This window comes from Bos mutus, chromosome 1 (assembly GCF_027580195.1).
Source record: "Bos mutus isolate GX-2022 chromosome 1, NWIPB_WYAK_1.1, whole genome shotgun sequence".
Classification (NCBI taxonomy): domain Eukaryota; kingdom Metazoa; phylum Chordata; class Mammalia; order Artiodactyla; family Bovidae; genus Bos; species Bos mutus.
The window spans coordinates 117,897,586-117,916,427 of record NC_091617.1 but is presented as its reverse complement, the minus strand read 5'-3'; the positions used below and the strand labels follow the sequence as shown (position 1 = coordinate 117,916,427).

Below are 18,842 nucleotides of genomic sequence, written 5' to 3'. Positions count from 1 at the left end.
AGGGTAAGGAGTACATCAAGGCTGCTACATATTGTCACCCTGCTTATTTAACTTATATGCAGAGTATATCATGAGAAATGCTGGGCTGGATCATCACAAGCTGGAATCAAGATTGCCAGGAGAAATATCAATAACCTCAGATATGCAGATGACACCACCCTTCTGGCAGAAAGCAAAGAACTAAAGAGCCTCTTGATGAAAGTGAAAGAGGAGCGTGAAAAGGCTGGCTTAAAACTCAACATTTAGAAAACTAAGATTTGGCATCTGGTCCCATCACTTCATGGCAAATAGATGGGGAAACAATGGAAACAGTGACACACTTTATTTTTTGGGGCTCCAAGATTACTGCAGATAGTGGCTGCAGCCATGAAATCAAAAGAAACTTTCTCCTTGGAAGAAAAGTTATGACCAACCTAGATAGCATATTAAAAAGCAAAGACATTACTTTGCCGACAAAGGTCCATCTAGTCAAAGCTATGGTTTTTCCAGTATTCATGTATGGATGTGAGAGTTGGACCATAAAGAAAGCTGAGCATTGAAGAATTGATGGTTTTGAACTGTGCTGTTGGAGAAGACTCTTGGACTGCAAAGAGATCCAACCAGTCCATCCTAAAGGAAATCAGTCCTGAATATTCATTAGAAGGACTGATGATGAAGCTGAAATGCCAATACTTTGGCCACCTGATGTGAAGAACTGATTCATTGGAAAAGACCCTGGTACTGGGAAAGATTGGAGGCGGGAGGAGAAGGGGACAACAGAGGATGAGATGGTTGTATGGCATCACCAACTCAATGGACATGAGTTTGAGTAAACTCCAGGACAGGGAGGCCTGGCGTGGTACAGTCCATGGGGTCACAAAGAGTGAGACTCGACTGAGTGACTGAACTGAACCGAGTCTTGGGCGCACTGGAGTGGGAACCAGTGGGTTACATCCTTAGTCCTTCTATTCTTTGGGCTCAAACTAATCTTTTTCAAATATTTGGAGTTCATTAGATGATATCCACGCTTCTTCAGCAAATATTTATTTATTTTGCCAAGCACGTTCTAGGAATTCCTCTTTCCAACTAAACTATTCTGAAATGACCAGTGCTTCTGAGCAACTCTTCAGTTTAGCCCGAAGTTGAGCTGTGTGCCCTCCACTTCAGTTTTTGCAGCCCTGTTCTCCAGAAGCTCACAGGCTGCAGCAAGTAGAAAAGGGTACAACAGATGATCAAGTGTTTAAACGGCTTCAAGGGCCTAAACATCTCGCCTGGCCCAAAGCAGTATCATGAAAACATGAAGGGAAAGACATACTGGTTCCCGTGCCCGCTAACTCTTGGGCGTGGAGGCGCGGTCCGAGGTCCAGCGAGCCGCGGCCGCGTCCTCACCTCCGGCTCCACCCTCAAGGTGTAGCTGCCTCTTTAAGAATCGGCGCCGCCGGCTGGTCCGCCTGGTGCTCACGTGACTCGGCTCCGTGCACTCGCTCGCGGAAGTGGTCCAGTCTCTACGGACCGCGCGGGGTCTCCCGGTGCCCGACGGGGCTGGTTGGCCGGAGCGGGCACCGCTGGGAGGCCTGCAGCCGGTCGCCAGGATGGTGCAGTTGTACAACCTGCACCCGTTTGGCTCGCAGCAGGTGGTGCCCTGCAAGCTGGAGCCCGAGCGCTTCTGCGGCGGGGGACGCGATACGCTATTCGTGGCGGCTGGCTGCAAAGTGGAGGCGTTCACCGTGGTCGGCCAGGAGCTGTGCCAGCCGAGGTGCGTCTTCTCCACGCTTGGCAGGGTGCTGCGCCTAGCCTACAGTGAGGCCGGTAAGTAGTGGCGGGGGAAGGGGCGCCTCGGCCCCTCGTTGGGGCCTCTTTCTTAGAGCACCGAGTGACGCCATCAGCTCTGGGTAGGGAAGGACTTACTGCTTGTAGGATGGTCTCGCCCAGTCCGGCGGCTAAAGGAAGGTGAGAGCTGTGCAGTTGTCCTGGCAACCACAGGTGAGAGCAGACCTCTGGTGGGCCGGGGGAATGCTGGGTTTTTTTGCTCTTCTGGTGTCCTCGCTGGAAAGGCCCTTGGTTGGGTGACTGGATTCCACTCAACTCAGACACTTGAAACCGAAACAAACCAAGTAAGATTCTTTTATTATAGAAAATAAGTACATACAAAAGTAGGGAGAATGGTATCCTGAACCCCCAGTTAATCCCATCTTCAACAATTATGCCAACTCATGGCCAGTCCTTTATCTATTTCCTGTCGATTTTTGAAAGCTCCCATGACCTGCTGCTTTTTCAATCTGTGTAAGTAGAACTCGGGTCTTAGGCCCCTTTCCCCCCAGAAAAGTAGCATCCACTACTCCTTTCCCACTAGAAATGTGAAGCAGTACCGAGGGGATACTGAGTGGGCATATCCCTATTTTAGAAACATCCAACATTTAAAAATAGGTACTTTGGGATTTTCCTGGTGGTCCAGTGGTTAAGACTCTTCACTTCCACTGCAGAAGGCGTGGATTGATTCCTGGTGAGGAACTAAGATCCTGCATGCCAAGAGCAAGCCCCTCCACCCCCAGGAAAAGATGCAAATAGGTAGAAATAGATACTTCAGTTTACAGAAGAATTCACCATAGGATTCTTTTAACTTCTGATAATACACTTAAAATTTGAATTCTGCTTTTCAATAGGGGTGTAAATTGCAGTATTTAAGATGGAAAAGCCTGTGACTGAGGTATTTACTAATAAAGTGAAGAGCATGAACCTGGAGGATAGTAGAGCTCTGTCTAAACTCTCTGTCCACAACTATGTGTGAGTTTATAGAAACTTTTGGGTCTCCGTTTGTGTTTAAAAAAAAAAAAAAAAAAGAAAGTGGAAAACTAGATCAGTGGTTTCTAGACCTTGGAATTTTGTGGGTCAGCAAAAAAACTGCGGGGCTACCATACGCGGTATCTGACTGTTCATTTTGTCGAGTAAAGCTACATGTTAGAAAAAATGAAAAGTCCTTTTATTTACTGTCATTATTTACATAAAAACAGCTAGCTCCAAACTTTGGATGCCTTTATGAGCAACTTATTATATTGTTACTAGTTTTTCTTTTTGAATAGTTTAGACATCAATAGGGGCCTTCGGGTCTACAGACCAGTTTGAAAAACACTTAATTAGATCTGTAAATTCTCTGTCAGCAGAAGGCTCTGATTTTGGTATTTTTAATGATATTGCTCTTCTAATCATTTCACAATATTAGTAGTTTTCCCCACCTCCTTTTTAGACCTATGAATTCTTTACCTTCAGGAGCTCTATTTGAGTGGCAAGCTCACGAGTTTCAACATTAGTATGTGTATGTGTGCTCGTGGGGGACAGATAACCACTGTTTACATGATTGGCCCCATTCTTCCAAATGGACATTTAATGTAGAATTGTAAGTGACTGGCACTGTGTAAACCTCTAGCTTTCTTGCCTGTCAGTAGTGGTGATTCTGGAGAATCCTTTGATGCCTCTACTGATGTTTAAGAATCACCTAGGGTAGCTTAAAAAGATTACTGGACCTCAGAGAAACGGTAATAGTTTCCTGGGGTGTGGCTCAGCATTGGGTGAGTCTCCTGTTTAGTCAGGATTGAGAATCACTGACCTAGAGCCATATTGACTGCTGTAGGCAGTGAATAGCGTGGTGGTACTCATGCCTTGAAGTTAACAAAGATGTTTTTGTAATTCCGTTGACTGTCTTAAAAAAAAGTTCGGGAGTCATGTGGTATGGTGTTAGCATAAGTCAGATAGCTCAAGGGTAACTTTCAGCTTGAACTTTATGCTTGGGTGCAGCTTCTTCGAAATCGTAGGTAGAGGGCTGCTAGATATGCTGATATCCAGATAACTCCTCTTACATATCTCAGCTTTTTCCTTTAGCTTGAACTTAATGCTTGGGTGCAGCTTCCAAAATGTAGGTAGAGGACTGCTAGATATGCTGATATGCTGATAACTCCTCTTACACATCTCAGCTATTTCCTTTTGGCCTCTTTCCTCCCACTAACACTGGCTTGGACTTGGGGATTCTTGCTCTAAGCCCAGTGTCTCCCCTACTCTCACCCCATCAAAAAGTAAGTGAATCTTAGATCAGCAGTTTCTATTCACTATAAATGCTTTGCAGATTCTTACACAAGAAGAAAACATTTTCAATTTCTTTTTGTCTCTAATTAGCAGGATGCCAGGCTCCGTTCATAAAGATTGGAGGTGGTAGAATGTAGGTTGAAATTTTGAAGGATGAGCCCCTAATATCATCATCAGTAATTGAAATTATTTTAGGTTTTGTGTGTGAAGGGAGAAAGAAGAGATTGGGAAACTCATTGCTCTCAAGGAAGAAAGATCTCTGTGGCCAGAGTTGAGTGCTGTGTAGGGACTTCTGGTGCTGGACACTTGTTTATGGGATGTCTGGAGCTGTGGGGCAGAGAGAACAAGACCACATAGCACAAGTGCATGAAAGAGCCCCAAGAATGTCTATTATCTCCCCCTAGGCCCTACTGTTGGAGAAGGAAATGGCAACCCACTCCAGAGTTCTTGCCTGGAGAATCCCAGGGACGGGGGAGCCTGGTGGGCTGCAGTCCATGGGGTCGCTAAGAGTCGGACATGACTGAAGCGACTTAGCAGCAGCAGTAGCAGCAGGCCCTACTGTGGATGGAGATGGTTAGATAGCATCACTGATTCCATGGGCATGAGTTTGAGCAAACTCTGGAAGATACTGAAGGACAGGGAAGCTTGGCATGCTATAGTCCATGGGATCGCAAAGGGTTGGACCAGACAGGACTTAGTGACTGAACAACAAAGCCCTACCCTCCCTCAAATTTTTAAGTCATAAAACATATTTTGATTCATCATATATTATTCTTCCTTCTGATAATTGTTTTGTCATAGGAGTGCAGCCTTTTAGTTTACGGATTAGTGTTAACCAGGGTTATGATCTTGAAGCATAAAAGGAAAAGTTTACTTTTTTTTTTTTAATCATCACTCTCAGCTTGAGAATAAATAGAATACTGGTTTTTAAATTTACTTGATAAAGACAGAAGCTGTCATAAAATAAGTAAAATAAAGCCCTGAGCACATAATGCTTTGAAAAGTTTAATTCCTTTCTCTTACGAAGGGCTAGAATCCTCTAGACTTATATCTCCTTTCTAACATTCTGAGAGATGCATGGAATGACCATTGACTTTGGAACTAACCAGATCCAGATTTATGCCCAAGTGCCATCATTTGTTGGCTGTGTTGCCTAAGCAAGATACTTAGCTTATTTGAGGCCTTCCCCTGTGGCTCAGCTAGTAAAGAATCTGCCTGCAATATGGGAGACCTGGGTTCCATCCCTGCATTGGGAAGATCCCCTGGAGGAAGGGAAGGCTACCCATTCCAGTATTCTGGCCTGGAGAATTCCATGGACTGTATAGTCCATGAGGTCGCAAAGAGTCAGACACAACTGAGTGACTTTACTTTACTTAGCTTATTTGAGTCTCAGGTTCCTGATCTATAAAATGGAGAAGTGGATTTTGCCTTGAAGGGTTGTGAGGATTAACTGAGAAAACTCTAAAGGTCTGTTTATAAGGCTTATCAGGAAGACACACTTAGCAAGTTCTAGTTCATTGTTTATAAAACAAGTTATTAATTTGAAAACATAAGATAGCATGCTGCTGCTGCTGCTGCTAATTTGCTTCAGTTGTGTCCGACTCTCTGCGACCCCAGAGACTGCAGCCCACCAGGCTCCCCTGTCCCCAGGATTCTCCAGGCAAGAACACTGGAGTGGGTTGCCATTTCCTTCTCCAATGCATGGAAGTGAAAAGTGAAAGTGGAGTCGCTCAGTCGTGTCCGACTCTTAGCGAACCCATGGACTGCAGCCTACCAGGCTCCTCCGTCCATGAGATTTTCCAGGCAAGAGTACTGGAGTGGGGTGCCATTGCCTTCTCCAGCATAGGTACTATCTATAGTTTGCAAATTACATATAAAATGTTGATTATGTAGACTTTACCAGTAATAGGCATATATTTGTAGATGTATGAAAAACACTTATATTTTTCTAAAATAAAATAAAGTGTATAAAACGTTTTATTATAACTAAACAAATATTCTTAGTTTTAGAGTTCATTAAGTAACTAGTAACTTAAATATGACACCAAAGCACTGACAACAAAGAAAAAATGGAAAATTTGGCTGTCATCAAAATTAAAAAATTTTGTGCATCAAAGGACACTATGAACTGATTTGAAAAAGCAGTCTACAGAAAAGGCAGAAAATATTTGCAAAGCATATACCCAATAAGGGATTAGTATTCAGAAGAACTCTCATAACTCAGCAAACAACAAACAACCCAATTTGAAAATTGGCAGAGTTTGAATAGATACTTATCTAAGTTGCCAACAAGCACAGGACAAGATGCTCAACATCACTAATCATCATGGAAATGCAAATCAAAACCATGAAGAGATACCATTTCATACCCATTACAATGGTCAGTATCAAAACAAATAGAAATAATAAGTGTTGATGAGGATGTGGAGAAATTGGAACCTTTGTACATTCCTGGTGAGAGAGTAAAATGATAGAGCTGCTGTAGAAAACAGTATGATGGTTCCTGAAAAAATTCATAGAATTTCCACATGTGAAAGTCACTCAGTTGTGTCGGACTCTTGGCAACCCCACGGCCTATAGCCTGCCAGGCTCCTTGGTCCATGGAATTCTCAAGGCCAGAATACTGGTACTGTATACTTCTCCAGGAATTTCACTTTTGGGTATATACACAGATTAACTGAAAGCAGGGGCTTGTGCACACATTTGTACACCAGTATACATAGCATTTTTCAGAGCCAAGAGGTGGAAGCAGCCCAAGTATTCATCGACAGATAAACAAAATGCAGTGTATCCATACAGCCTTAAAAAGGGATGAAATTCTGATATGTGTACAATACAAATGAACTTTGAAGACATTACACTAAGTGAAATAAACCTGACACAAAAGGACAAATATTGTGTGATTCTACTTAGGAGGTACCTTAGAATAGTCAAATTCATAGAGACAGAAGTGGAATGGTGGTTGCCCAAGTCTGTGTTCACAAGGCACTACTTCTGATGTTCTGATGTTCAGTCCTGGTTTTCACTTTTACTCTACACACAATTAGTTTTGCTTTCAATTTTATGTACCTGAGTTCTGAGTTAGATCTGCAGATGTGTACAAATAGTTCATATTTATGTATTTGCACATAACCCATGCTCTTCAGCATTGATGCTTTACTGTATTATGTAAATAGTAAAAGACATACATGTACAGAGGGTGGGAATGTAGAGTTATTGTTGGTGGATTCAGAGTTTGGGAGAAGATGAAAAAGTTTTCAAGATGGTGGTAATGGCTGCATAACAATGTGAATGTATCTAATGCCATGAATTGTACACTTAAAAATAGTGAAAGTGGTAAATTTTATGTTATGTGTATTTTACCACAATAAAAAATTTTTTTGTTTAATGTATTTACTGGGAGAGTTTAAGGAAGATGGAGGCCACATGGTATCTTCTGCTCTCAACTCCATCAGACCTTCTCTGGAACAGAGTGAGCCAGTGTATGGAACCCACAGGGTATAGTTAGGTATTCCACCTAGATTTCTTGACGAGGAAAATGGCAACCCACTCCAATATTCTTGCCTGGAGAAATCCCATGGACAGAGGAGCACGGTGGACTACCGTCCATGGGATCTCAAAAGAGTCAGACACAACTTAGTGACTAAACCACAACCAGGATCTCTGGGGAGAAAACAGATGCAGGATTCACATCTGTGGCATCAAAGGAACCAGCATCAGGAGAAGGTTTGCCTGTCTTGAAGCCTGGCTCAGTCCAGAGGAGAGGGGCCTGGCCAGCCCACTGAGTGTCTTCAGAAAACGGCTGCCCCCGCTTGCTTGCTGCATCTGTATGTGGGAAGCAGTTGTGCTAACCACAGCATTTCAGTGTCAGTTCATTGGAGAAGGGCTTGTTTACATAATAATGTCTAGCATTTAGTGAATTCTCTATTTGAAAGAACCTTGACTTCTCCCCTCCAACCCAGAAAGTTCTAAAGATTAAAAATTTAATTTACCCACCCCCCAAATAGAATATGTAAGAGTGTGTTTATGTAATTTGACAGATGCAAGAGACTGTTTAAACAAGTCAGGAAACACAGAAGCCAAGACGGAAAAGATACATATCTGGTTCCATATGGTAAAAGATATCAGACAAAGTCAAACCATAGCAGTCAAAAGTCAAACTACAGACTACCAAAAGTGATTTGCTTTTCATGGCCAGCAAAAGATTAATATCCTTTTTACCCAGAGAGCTGCTATTCCTTGATAAGAAAAACAAACCAATATAATTTAAAAAAAAAGTGGATAACTTGTAGAAGAGAAACTGTACATGGCTGTATAAACATATAACCGCTTTATAAGTGGTCTGGAAAATATAAATGATATTTACATCCGTGAGGGTCCCTGTTTCCTTCATCATATTGAGTCAGTGCTGGTGAGGATGTGGGGGAACAGGGCTGTTTAAGCAGCACTGGTGGAAATTTGAATCTGTAATATGTAATTGTGATTGTAATCTGGCAATATCTATTAAATTTTAAAATGTACTGACGCGTTGACTGATTGTCTTACTTTTGAAAATCTACACCATTGAAATTAACACTCCAGTATTCTTGGGCTTCCCTTGTGGCTCAGCTGGTAAAAAATCGGCCTGCAATGTGGGATACCTGGGTTTGATCCCTGGGTTGGGAAGATCCCCTGGAGAAGGAAAAGGCTACCCACGCCAGTATTCTGGCCTAGAGAATTCCATGGACTTTATAGTATAGTCCATGGGGTCACAAAGAGTCGGACATGACTGAGCAACTTTCACTTTTACTTTCAAGTAAATATGTAGGTATAGGCCTATTTATTACAGCATAAATTACAGTGGCAAAAACAAAAAAGCTGGAAATTTGGGGTTGGCCAGAAGGATCGTTTGGGTTTTTCTGTAAGACAATATAGAAAAACCCAAACAAAGTTTTTGGTCAACCCAGTACTTAAATGTAGGGGGACTGCTGAATAAATTATGACCCAGGTATATACAGGATATTTTGCAGATATTGAAAAGGATGTTAGATATCCATGTATCTGCCCTGGAGGGAAAAATATGGAAATCTTGGTAATAAATTGGTAATTTAAAAAAATAATTTTATTATTTTTTATTTTTTAAATTTTTACAATGTCGTGTTGCTTTCTACCATATAACAATGTGAATCAGCCATAATTATACATGTATCCCCTCCCTCTTGAGGTAATTTTTTTAAGTTGCAGATTGTTAAATATGTTTAATGTGATTCCATTTAGTTAAAAGCAGGAATGACAAACTACCACTCTGTGATCTATGTTTCTATGAAAGAAAGGTTTAGAAGGACACATACCAAGCTGTGTGTATTAACACTGGCTCCTCATGGATTGGACTGCAGGGGAGAGATCATTCTGCTTTTCATTTTGTATCTCTTCATCACTTTGACTTCTCACAATAAACAACAATTCCAAAATTACTTTGTAATTTAGAAAATCCAAGAAAATCAACAATTAAGGGAAAACTGGCTTGGATTGAAATTTTACTTGGTATGTGTGGCTTTAGCTATTTCTCAGAGTTGACATGAAAATATGACTTGTGGGGATGGGAGAGGTAGCAGTATATATTCCACTGATTTCTTCAGAGTTCCTTATACCTAATTTTAGCATCACTCTGAGATCGAACTCTTTATGTCAGGAGAGCTTTGTTTGAGCTGTAAATTCAGAGCTACAATAACTTGTAGAGCTATCATAGACATAAGTCATAGAATTTCTCTGTAAGCTACATGAATATTTAATAGGTCATCTTAAGATATTAACTGCTTCCCAGGTGGCTCAGTGGTAAAGAACCGCCTGCAATGCAGGAGACATAGATTCGATAGCTGGGTAGGGAAGATTCCCTGGAGAAATGGCAACCCACTCTAGTATTCTTGCCTGGGAAATCCCATGGATGGAGGAGCCTAGTGGGGTACAGTCTGTGGGGTTGCAAAGGAGTTGGGCACGACTTAGCAACTAAATAAGAAGACGTTAAAATGGGGTGAGATTGTATTTCAGAACCTAAATAAATGCCTATTGTGAGTTAAAAATACACCCAAGATCCTGTTACTTAGAGTTCTGTTCTCTTGTTGTTCAGTCACCAAGTTGTGTCTGACTCTGCAACTCCATGGCCTGCTGCACACCAGGCTTCCTTGTCCTTCACCATCTTCCGGAGTTTGCTTAAACTCATGTCCATTGAATTGATAATGCCATCCAACCATCTCATCCTCAGTCACCCCCTTCTCCTCCTGCCCTCAGTCTTTCCCAGCATCAGGGTCTTTTCCAGTGAGTCGGCTCTTCCCATCAAATGGGCAAAGTGTTGAGCTTTTTGTTCTGTCAATCTTTAATTCAACCATTCACATTAGGATTCTGTTTTAGTTCCTTTTCATGATGCAAGGTAAGTTGTGGTTTCTAATTAGAAATTCTAAGTGTAATCTTATTTCCTTCTCAGGAGATTATTTGGTAGCAATTGAAGAGAAGAACAAAGCTACATTCCTGCGTGCTTATGTGAACTGGAGAAGTAAAAGGACTGAAAACTCCCGAGTGTGTATCCGGATGGTTGGACACGACGTGGAGGCACCCTTCAGTGAAACCTTCAGAGACCAGATGTCTATTGTGGAAATGCCACTTTCTGAGGCCCCCCTGTGCATTTCCTGCTGCCCTGTGAAAGGAGACCTTCTTGTTGGCTGCACCAATAATTTAGTCTTATTTAGTTTGAAGTATCAGATCATTAATGAAGAATTCTCAATTTTGGACTTTGAACATTCTTTAGTTATCCACATAGATAACATCACCCCTGCTGAAATTTCTTTTTGTGTTGGATATGTCGCTGTCATGTCAGAGTTAGAAGTCTTAATTGTAAAACTGGAGTCAGATCCCAAAAACAGAGAGAGTGTTAACCACCATCCACATAAGACCACCAATCCCACGAAACAGGCAGAAGGTAAATAATGAATTTAGCTTACTTTCTTGTTTGGGGTATAGAGAAAAACCTTTATTTCTGGCAATCTCTGAAAGGCTCTAGTATGTATATTGACAAGCCACATTATTTATGGTGTGGTTGCTTCCCTGATGGCTCAGATGGTTAAGAATCCACCTGCAATGCGGGTGACCTGGGTTCAATCCCTGGATTGGGAAGATCTCTGGAGAAGGAAATGGCAAGCCAATCCAGTATTCTGGCCTGGAGAATTCCATGGACAGAGGAGCGTGGCAGGCTGTATAGTTCATGGGGTCGCAAAGAGTTGGACACGACTGAGCGACTTTCACACAAATAGATGTTCCTGATACATGGGACTTGGGTTTATGATCTGGCTGTCCGTATCTTCTCCTGTAGCATGTGATGTATTCTGTAACATGTGATGTATTCTGTAGCATATAAATGTGTTTCAACATATATTTGTCATTAAAAATAATGAAACATCTATTGATAGAGGAGCAGTTTCTAGTTCCAGTCCTCATATTTACTAGTCGAATGACCTTGGGTTAGGAGTACCATCTCTGAGTTTCTGTTTCCTTATATATAAAGTGGGTATGATGATCATGTCCTGTTTACTTTGTCAGTTGTGAGGAAGGAATGAGCAAGTGCTAAGACATTTCAAAACCATAGCGCCTTATAAATACATGGGATGTGTGTGCATAAATACTATATTTAATTGGTGGGGGGATGTGGTGAAATCTAATTGGCATTCGAAAATTACTTGGAGTTAGTACATAATTTTCTTCAATTTTATTTTTTAAGGCATCAGTAATGAAACTTCACAGCTTGAGTCAGATGATTTTGTTATCTGCCAAAAGCCCATGGAACTTCTTGGTGAAAAAAGCAAACAGTCAGGAATATCTGTTACACTGGAGTCAACGGGATTAGCTGGTGAAAAAATAAAGTATTTCCACGTTCGGCACCTGCTCTATAGGTAATAGATAGCTTTTTATTCACCAGAAGTTAATATATATTTACCTGCTTAATGCAATGGAAATTAGACCTTCTCTCCTCTGTCTCTCTTTAAATTCACAGACGTTTCGCTCCTGATATTTCTTCCTGTCTCTTGTCTGATGACGTCAGGTTGCATTCACTTCAGCTTCTACCCATTTACCAAACAGGTAAGTATGAGAGTGCTGCAGTACGGTGAGCTGGAAGGACACTGGGCAGAGTGGGGAGTCCAATGTGAGTAATGGTTTTTCTGAGTTTCCCTGTGGCCTTAGACAGATTCCTTAGCAAATAACAGTGAGTCCACAAAATGGAAATCATGTCTGCCAGGAGAAGCCATGGAGAGGAAATGACTGACAAAACCCACTTCTCTTTTTGAAATGGTCAGTAGGCCCCCAAAAGAAAATCAGGGCCCTGTTACAGCTGAGGTTCATCTGGGTTCCAGCTGGGTCATTTGGCAGAGCTGCTAATGATGGCTTTGTGAGCCAAATGGGAAAATGTGGGCTGGATGGAAATTCACTTAAGAGCAATGGTTTTCAGCCTCGCTGCACATTGGCCTTACTTGGATGCTTTTTAAAACACTGATGCCCAGTCTCACCATACTGGAGAGTCTTTTTTTTTTAAACCATGCTTTGCAGCATATGGGAATCTTAGTTCCCCAATCAGAGATCAAACCCATGCCCCCTTCCCTGGGAGCATAGAATCTTAACCACTGGATGGCCAGGGAACTCCCCATGCTGGAGATTCTGACTTAATTGGTCAACTGATGCCTGAGCATCAGTATATATATATTTTTTTAACTTTTTAAAAGATAGTTTAATTTAAAATTAAATTTTAAATCCCACTGCATGGCATGTGGGATCTTAGTTCCCTGACTAGGGATGGAACCTGTGCCCCCTGCAGTGGAAGCAGAGAGTCTTAACCATTGGACCACCAGGAAAGTCCCAGGGCATCAGTGTTTTTTAAAACCTCCACAGAAAAAATAAAATAAAATAAAACCTCCACAGAAATATAATGGGCAACCCAGATTAAGAATCATTATTGAATTCTGTACTTAGTGCTGGCCTGCTTCACATGTTTAGGTGATGGCTAGGGAAAGGTATAAATATTACTCTGATTAAACTTATACATTTATTTTTTTTCTTTCTTGCAGTGAACATGTATTGAGTACCTACTGTGTTGGGTCTTGTGCTGAATACTAGGGCTCCTGTAATGAGCAAAAGTAGGCAAAGTACTTGCACTCTTGGAGCTTACTGTCTTGTGGGGGGAAGCAGGCATGAATGGAATGAACATTAGAAGGAGTATACAATTACACACTGATGGGAGTGCTCTGTGAGAGAAGAACCCTGCCTTGAGCATGTATAACAAAGGATCCTGACCTCACTGGGGGTCAGGGAAGGCTTCCTGAGAAAGAGGATCTGTAGAATGAATGGGGCTGATTGGTGGACAGGTTTGGTTGTGGCCAATGGAGAGTCTTTGCTTGAGGAACTGAAAGAAGCCAGGGAGAGGGAGCTGTAACACAAGGCGGGAGACAAGGGCCCACAGCCACCTTAGAGGGTTAGCTTTTATCCAGGGGTTTCCTGCAGCACCTGGAACAAAACCCCAGATCCTTTCCATGGGCTGCATTACCCTGACCCTGAGCTCTTTCTGTCCTGCACCCTCTTACATTTCTCCATCCATGTGGCTTTTGTCTGCTGCTAGGTTGCACCAAGCTCACTCGTGTCTACGATCTATGATTTACTCTTCCAGTGCTCAGGACATAGTACTTCCCTCACAGCTTGCAAGAGTAGTGTCTTCAGCTCACAGCTCAAGTTATCACCTCGCCGCAGAGTACTTCCCACTTCTCAGTTTAAACTGTTCCCTCCCTGCACACTGCAGAGTTTATTCTCCACCCCAGACCCCTCACTAGAATGAATGCAGTTACTCTGTCTTGTGCGCTGTGGTATCCCCGGAACCCAGAACAGTGGCATGTTGTAGGTTCTTGATGGGTGTTTCCTTAGTGGACAGATGAGGGGTTGGGCAGTGCCCATGTCAGCTGGGCCCTGATGGATGAGTAAAATTTTTAGAAGATAAAAAAAAAATTTTTTTTTTTTTTAAAGATGGAGATTCTGGTAAGATACTACCTCAGGGAAGCCAACATGTGCAAGGTGAAAGATCATGTATGTTTGGAGATAAGTGAGCAGCTCTCTGTATGATTAGAGCACAGATGTGTGTATGAAAGAAGAGGAAGTAGAAACTGGATCAGTTGTTTTAGGCCAATTGTGGAGAGTGTAGTAATTGGATTTTCTTCCCTTTTTTTTTTGTAGATTCTCATTAGTTATCTCTTTTATACATTCTTCTGTTATTAATGTGTCCTTGAAGGGCATCAATCAGAGCTATATATTTTTTTTTTAAAACTTTGATTATGAAAAGTTTCAGGCACACAGATATAGAAAAACAGTACAGTGACCCCCAAGGTTCCCATCACACATCTTCAACAGTGTTGCCTTGTAATCACCCCCTGCCCTGTGTCGGATTGTTTTGATGCAAATCCCAGAGTTTATACCTTTTCATTTATGAACATTTCGGCATATGTTTCTAAAGGAAAGGAATTCTTTTATTTAAACAAAAACCCCAAATGTCATTTCACATTTTTAAGAAATTACTTGATATCATCCAATACCCATCAGTTACTCAAATTTCCCTGGTTGTCTAAATATTTTTTTCTGCAATTTATCAGATTCCAAGTAAGGTTCTATACCTGCAATTGGCTCCTATGTCTTTTGTCTCTCTGCTCTATAGGCTCTGCCTTCCTCTCTCGTTTCTCTTTGTGGGTTCGTTAGCAGGAAACTGGACTATTAGTACAGAATTTCCCACCATCTGAATTTTGCTGACTGACTCCCCACAGTGTCATTTAACATGCTCCTTGTATCTCCTATACTTCTCTGTGATCTAAAGCTGTACTGTTCAGTGTGGTATCCATTTGTCAGTGTTGCTGTTGAGCACCTTGAAGTGTGACTAGTCTAAATTAAGATATGCTTTAAGTGTAAAATTCACACTAGGTCTTAAAGACTTAGTACAACAAAAAAGAATGTAAACTTTCTTGTTAATTTTTTATTGATTATGTATCAAAATGATAATATTTTGGATATGTTGGATTAATCTATTTTATAAATCTTGCCTGTTTTTATTTTTTAATGAGCAATTGCTAGAAAACTTTGCCTCACATATATGGCTCACATTTTATTTCTATTGACAGTGCTGGTCTAAATCTTGATCAGATGATGGTGATGATCTTTTTTTTTTTTTGATAATGCAAATAGTCTTGAGTTCTCTTGGAAGTACGTTGTATCAGGTTGGCTCTTTTTTGTGATGTTAATGACTGTCGATGATTACCTCGATCTGTTAATTTATTAGGGTTTTCAAAATGTTGATATTCTAATTATATCACTCTTTTTTCATTTTTTTACTGGCATTCTTATATAAGCACCTCAGCAACTCTTTGGTTATCTGTTTATAGATGTTTTTGCACAGAAAAGTCAAAATATTGATTCCTTTTATTTACTGGTTTCATGGTTTGTTTGTTTGTTTGTTTTTTGCATGCAGGGTCTCTTACTTCTGATAGAAAAAATTCATCTCAGGAAAAAGTGTTGCTGAGCCTCTTTTGTTTTTTCTCATTACCTCATGTGGGCTACCTGTACATGATTGTCAAATCTGTTGAATTATTGTCGGTTTACCAATATCCCGAGAAATCTCAGCAGGCGGTGCTTACCCCGCAGTTTCTGCATGTCATCACAAGGTATGTTCCAGTCCCTTGCTGGCTTTTGAGTCACTTATTTCTCTCAATTCCTGAGGTGCTTTCTAAATCTTTAAATGAAAAGTATGTGAACCAGTGGATAGCACTATAAATTAATGATATACACCTGGGGTTTATTTAATTAATTTATTTTTTAAATAATGGCTCATAACTGCCTTTTCAACATCAGAGATTTAAATTCTGGTTTTGCCTTTGTTTTGTTTTCTTAAACTGGATGGGAATCTTTCTAAGAACGGGTAAGGTTCTTCATGAGGGAAGATGTTCGTAGGGAATTCTAATGAAAAGTCAGTGGGGGCTCTTGACAACAGTCAGGGCATCTTTTTAGTTTTAGATTTCCTAAATTTTTTTTTTCACTGCTGTCATATCTTTTCTATGTGAGTTGAGTTCATTGATATGGTTTAGGACTGTAAAGGGTCCAGAAAGCCTGCCTGATTCTACCCTCTGAGTAGTGTAGATGGGGAGAGAGTCCAGAGGTTGGGGTTGGTCAGGGTCATGTGGCTAATCAGTGGTGAGTGTCTTCTGAGTTGCCTTATCCTCCTAGTAAGCTGGCATGTAAACTGGGTTCCTAAATATAATCTCATTTCCTTTTATCTCAGCAGCTAGTAATGCTTGTGGTTTGATTTCCTGTTTTTTTGAATTCAGGTTCTAGGCAAGGCACTGCATTGAGCCCTCTGGCCAACCAACCATGAATAAGGCACAGCCTCTGTTTATGCAAACAGCAACGTAAGAGAGGATGAAAGACACGTACAAGGGACACAAACACTAGGAGATTTGTGAAAAATGTCCTGAGACCACATGGACGTGTTGTAGGCTATGGGAAGAGGGAAGTTACTTCTGGCCAAGTCACGCGGGCAAAGTTTCTGTGTTGAAAGTGAGGCCCGAAAGCTAGTTAGATTTGACAGATAGAGACTGAAAGTGGAGGGCATTCCAGATAGAGGGGAAGCTACAAGCAAAGCTATGTCCAGGTTTGTTGGAGTTTCTAATAAGTAATTGCATAGGACAGTGCTTCTTTTTATTTTTCCCAATTGAGTGGTAATATCAGAATTTCCAGCAGGTGCTGTGGTGTATTTCACACCAGCACAGGACCCAGCTGAAGATTCTGACACCCACTCTCCGTGGGCGTGCTTCCCTCTCTTCCTACTCTCTGGCATGGGGAACAGTGTAGAGGTCTCTGGTCTTTTCAGTTTCCAAAGGGTTGTGTAGTAATGTCCTATAAATATAAAGTTGCTGAAACAAAGAAAAGTGGGGAAAATAGTGCCTGAGAGGGAACTTGGGGCTTTGGAAATTAAGGAATTTTTTTAGATTTTGATCAAAGAAAAGTATATGAATAGAGCATTACTTTAGGAAAATGGATGGTGGCCACAGTGGAGGATGGCTTGAACATACTAATGAGCTGTTGGGATAGTTCAGTGAGGATAGTGAGGGATTGTATTTGGGCAGAGCAGTAGCAGTGAAAAGAGAAGGAAGCACGGAGAGGAGAGAATTACAGGACTTGATTTCTGGTGGGATACTGGGGATGGAGGAGACATGAGAAAACCCATCAGTTTTGAACCTGCTTTCTTTTTTTTTTTTTAGATTTTTTTTGCAGGGAGGGGGGATGTGTATCATTTTTAAAGTCTTTATTGAATTTGTTATAGTATTGCTTCTGTTTATGTTTTGTTTTTTTGGCTATAAGGCTTGTGAGATCTTAGCTCCCTGACCAGAGATCAAACCTGCACCCCCTGCATTGAAAAGTGGAAGTCTTAATCACTGGCTGCCCAGGGGAGTCCCAAGCCTACTTTTCTGAAAGAATGGAGGCTGGTGTGGTGTGGGGCAGGAGAAAAGTTTGGTTTAGATATTGGAGTTCGAGGTGCTTAGGAAATATCAGAAGGAAACCTATCAAGGTTTTTGGACACAGGCACTTACTGTGAAGTCTCCAGGTTGCTTTGCTGTGCAGAATGTAGCCTGGAGTTGTGAAAAGAGGAGTATGAAGAATGAAGAGACCTGGGTCTGATTTGATTTCCATTCTCCAAAGAGGAATTGGACCAACCATGTACTTTGTAGGCTCTAGTCTTTAAAAACAAACTTCTGGACTACATGATTCTGAAGATTCTTTCAGAGAGTTTGCGTAATCTAAATGTGTTGCTCAGCACACCCCAGGCTCCATTTCATCCTGCTGCTGCTGCTGCTGCTGCTGCTAAGTCGCTTCAGTCATGTCCAACTCTGTGTGACCCCATAGACAGCAGCCCACTAGGCTTCTCTGTCCCTGGGATTCTCCAGGCAAGAATACTGGAGTGGGTTGCCATTTCCTTCTCCAATGCATGAAAGTGAAAAGTGAAAGTGAAGTCGCTCAGTCGTGCCCGACTCTTAGCGACCCCATGGACTGCAGCCTTTCAGGCTCCTCTGTCCATGGGATTTTCCAGGCAAGAGTACTGGAGTGGGGTGCCAGTGCCTTCTCCGATTTCATCCTGAGATAATAATAAATCGGGAAACTTGGGTTCTAACCTTGGCTTTGATAGTCACCTGTCTGAATTTTGGGCAGGTTCCCGAGCCATCATTTTGTAAATAAAATAAGGGTATTGACCCAGATCCATGGTTCTTAACTAGGAGTGTGTGTCACACCAGGAGCTTTGTAGAAATACACGTGTCTAGATTCAGCCCCCATGGGCTTCCTTGGTGGCTCAGATGGAAAGGAATCCACTTACAGAGAGGGATACCTGGGTTGGGAAGATCCCTTGGAGGAGGGCATGGCAACCCACTCCAGTTTTCTTGGCTGGAGAATTCCATGGACAGAGGAGCCTAGTGGGCTACAGTCCATGGGGTCACAAAGAGTCTGTGCGACTGAGTGACTAAGCACAACACAGATTCAACCCCCAGAGATTGTGATTTGGTAGGGATGCAGTGGGGACCAGTTATGTGTTTCAAAAAAGCACTCCATAGGATTTCTGCGGTAATCTCCTTGTTCAGAAGCAGCCTAACTTGTCAGCGTTTGATGAGTACTGGGGTGTTCCGCCACCCGCCTCATTGCACTGCGGTCCTGTGACATCCTCCCGCAGTGGGCGTGTTGGTTCCTGGCCT

The 18,842-nt window shown here is 41.8% G+C and overlaps 1 protein-coding gene across 4 annotated transcripts in view; it reads left to right on the top strand.

Annotated features, from left to right (window-relative positions):
• Positions 1-1,444: 1,444 nt before the first annotated feature.
• The window catches only part of HPS3 (HPS3 biogenesis of lysosomal organelles complex 2 subunit 1), a 41,070-nt gene continuing 23,672 nt past the window's right edge, over positions 1,445-18,842 (top strand). For all 4 annotated transcript variants that reach the window (XR_011464903.1, XR_011464904.1, XR_011464905.1 and 1 more), the window contains exons 1-5: positions 1,445-1,788; positions 10,517-11,008; positions 11,804-11,975; positions 12,077-12,162; positions 15,575-15,767. Coding sequence is in view for 1 of the 4 variants with exons in the window: in XM_005902438.3 (XP_005902500.2) it covers positions 1,572-1,788; positions 10,517-11,008; positions 11,804-11,975; positions 12,077-12,162; positions 15,575-15,767 (1,160 nt within the window). In the remaining 3 variants the exon portion in view is untranslated. The remainder of the gene's footprint in view (positions 1,789-10,516; positions 11,009-11,803; positions 11,976-12,076; positions 12,163-15,574; positions 15,768-18,842) is intronic.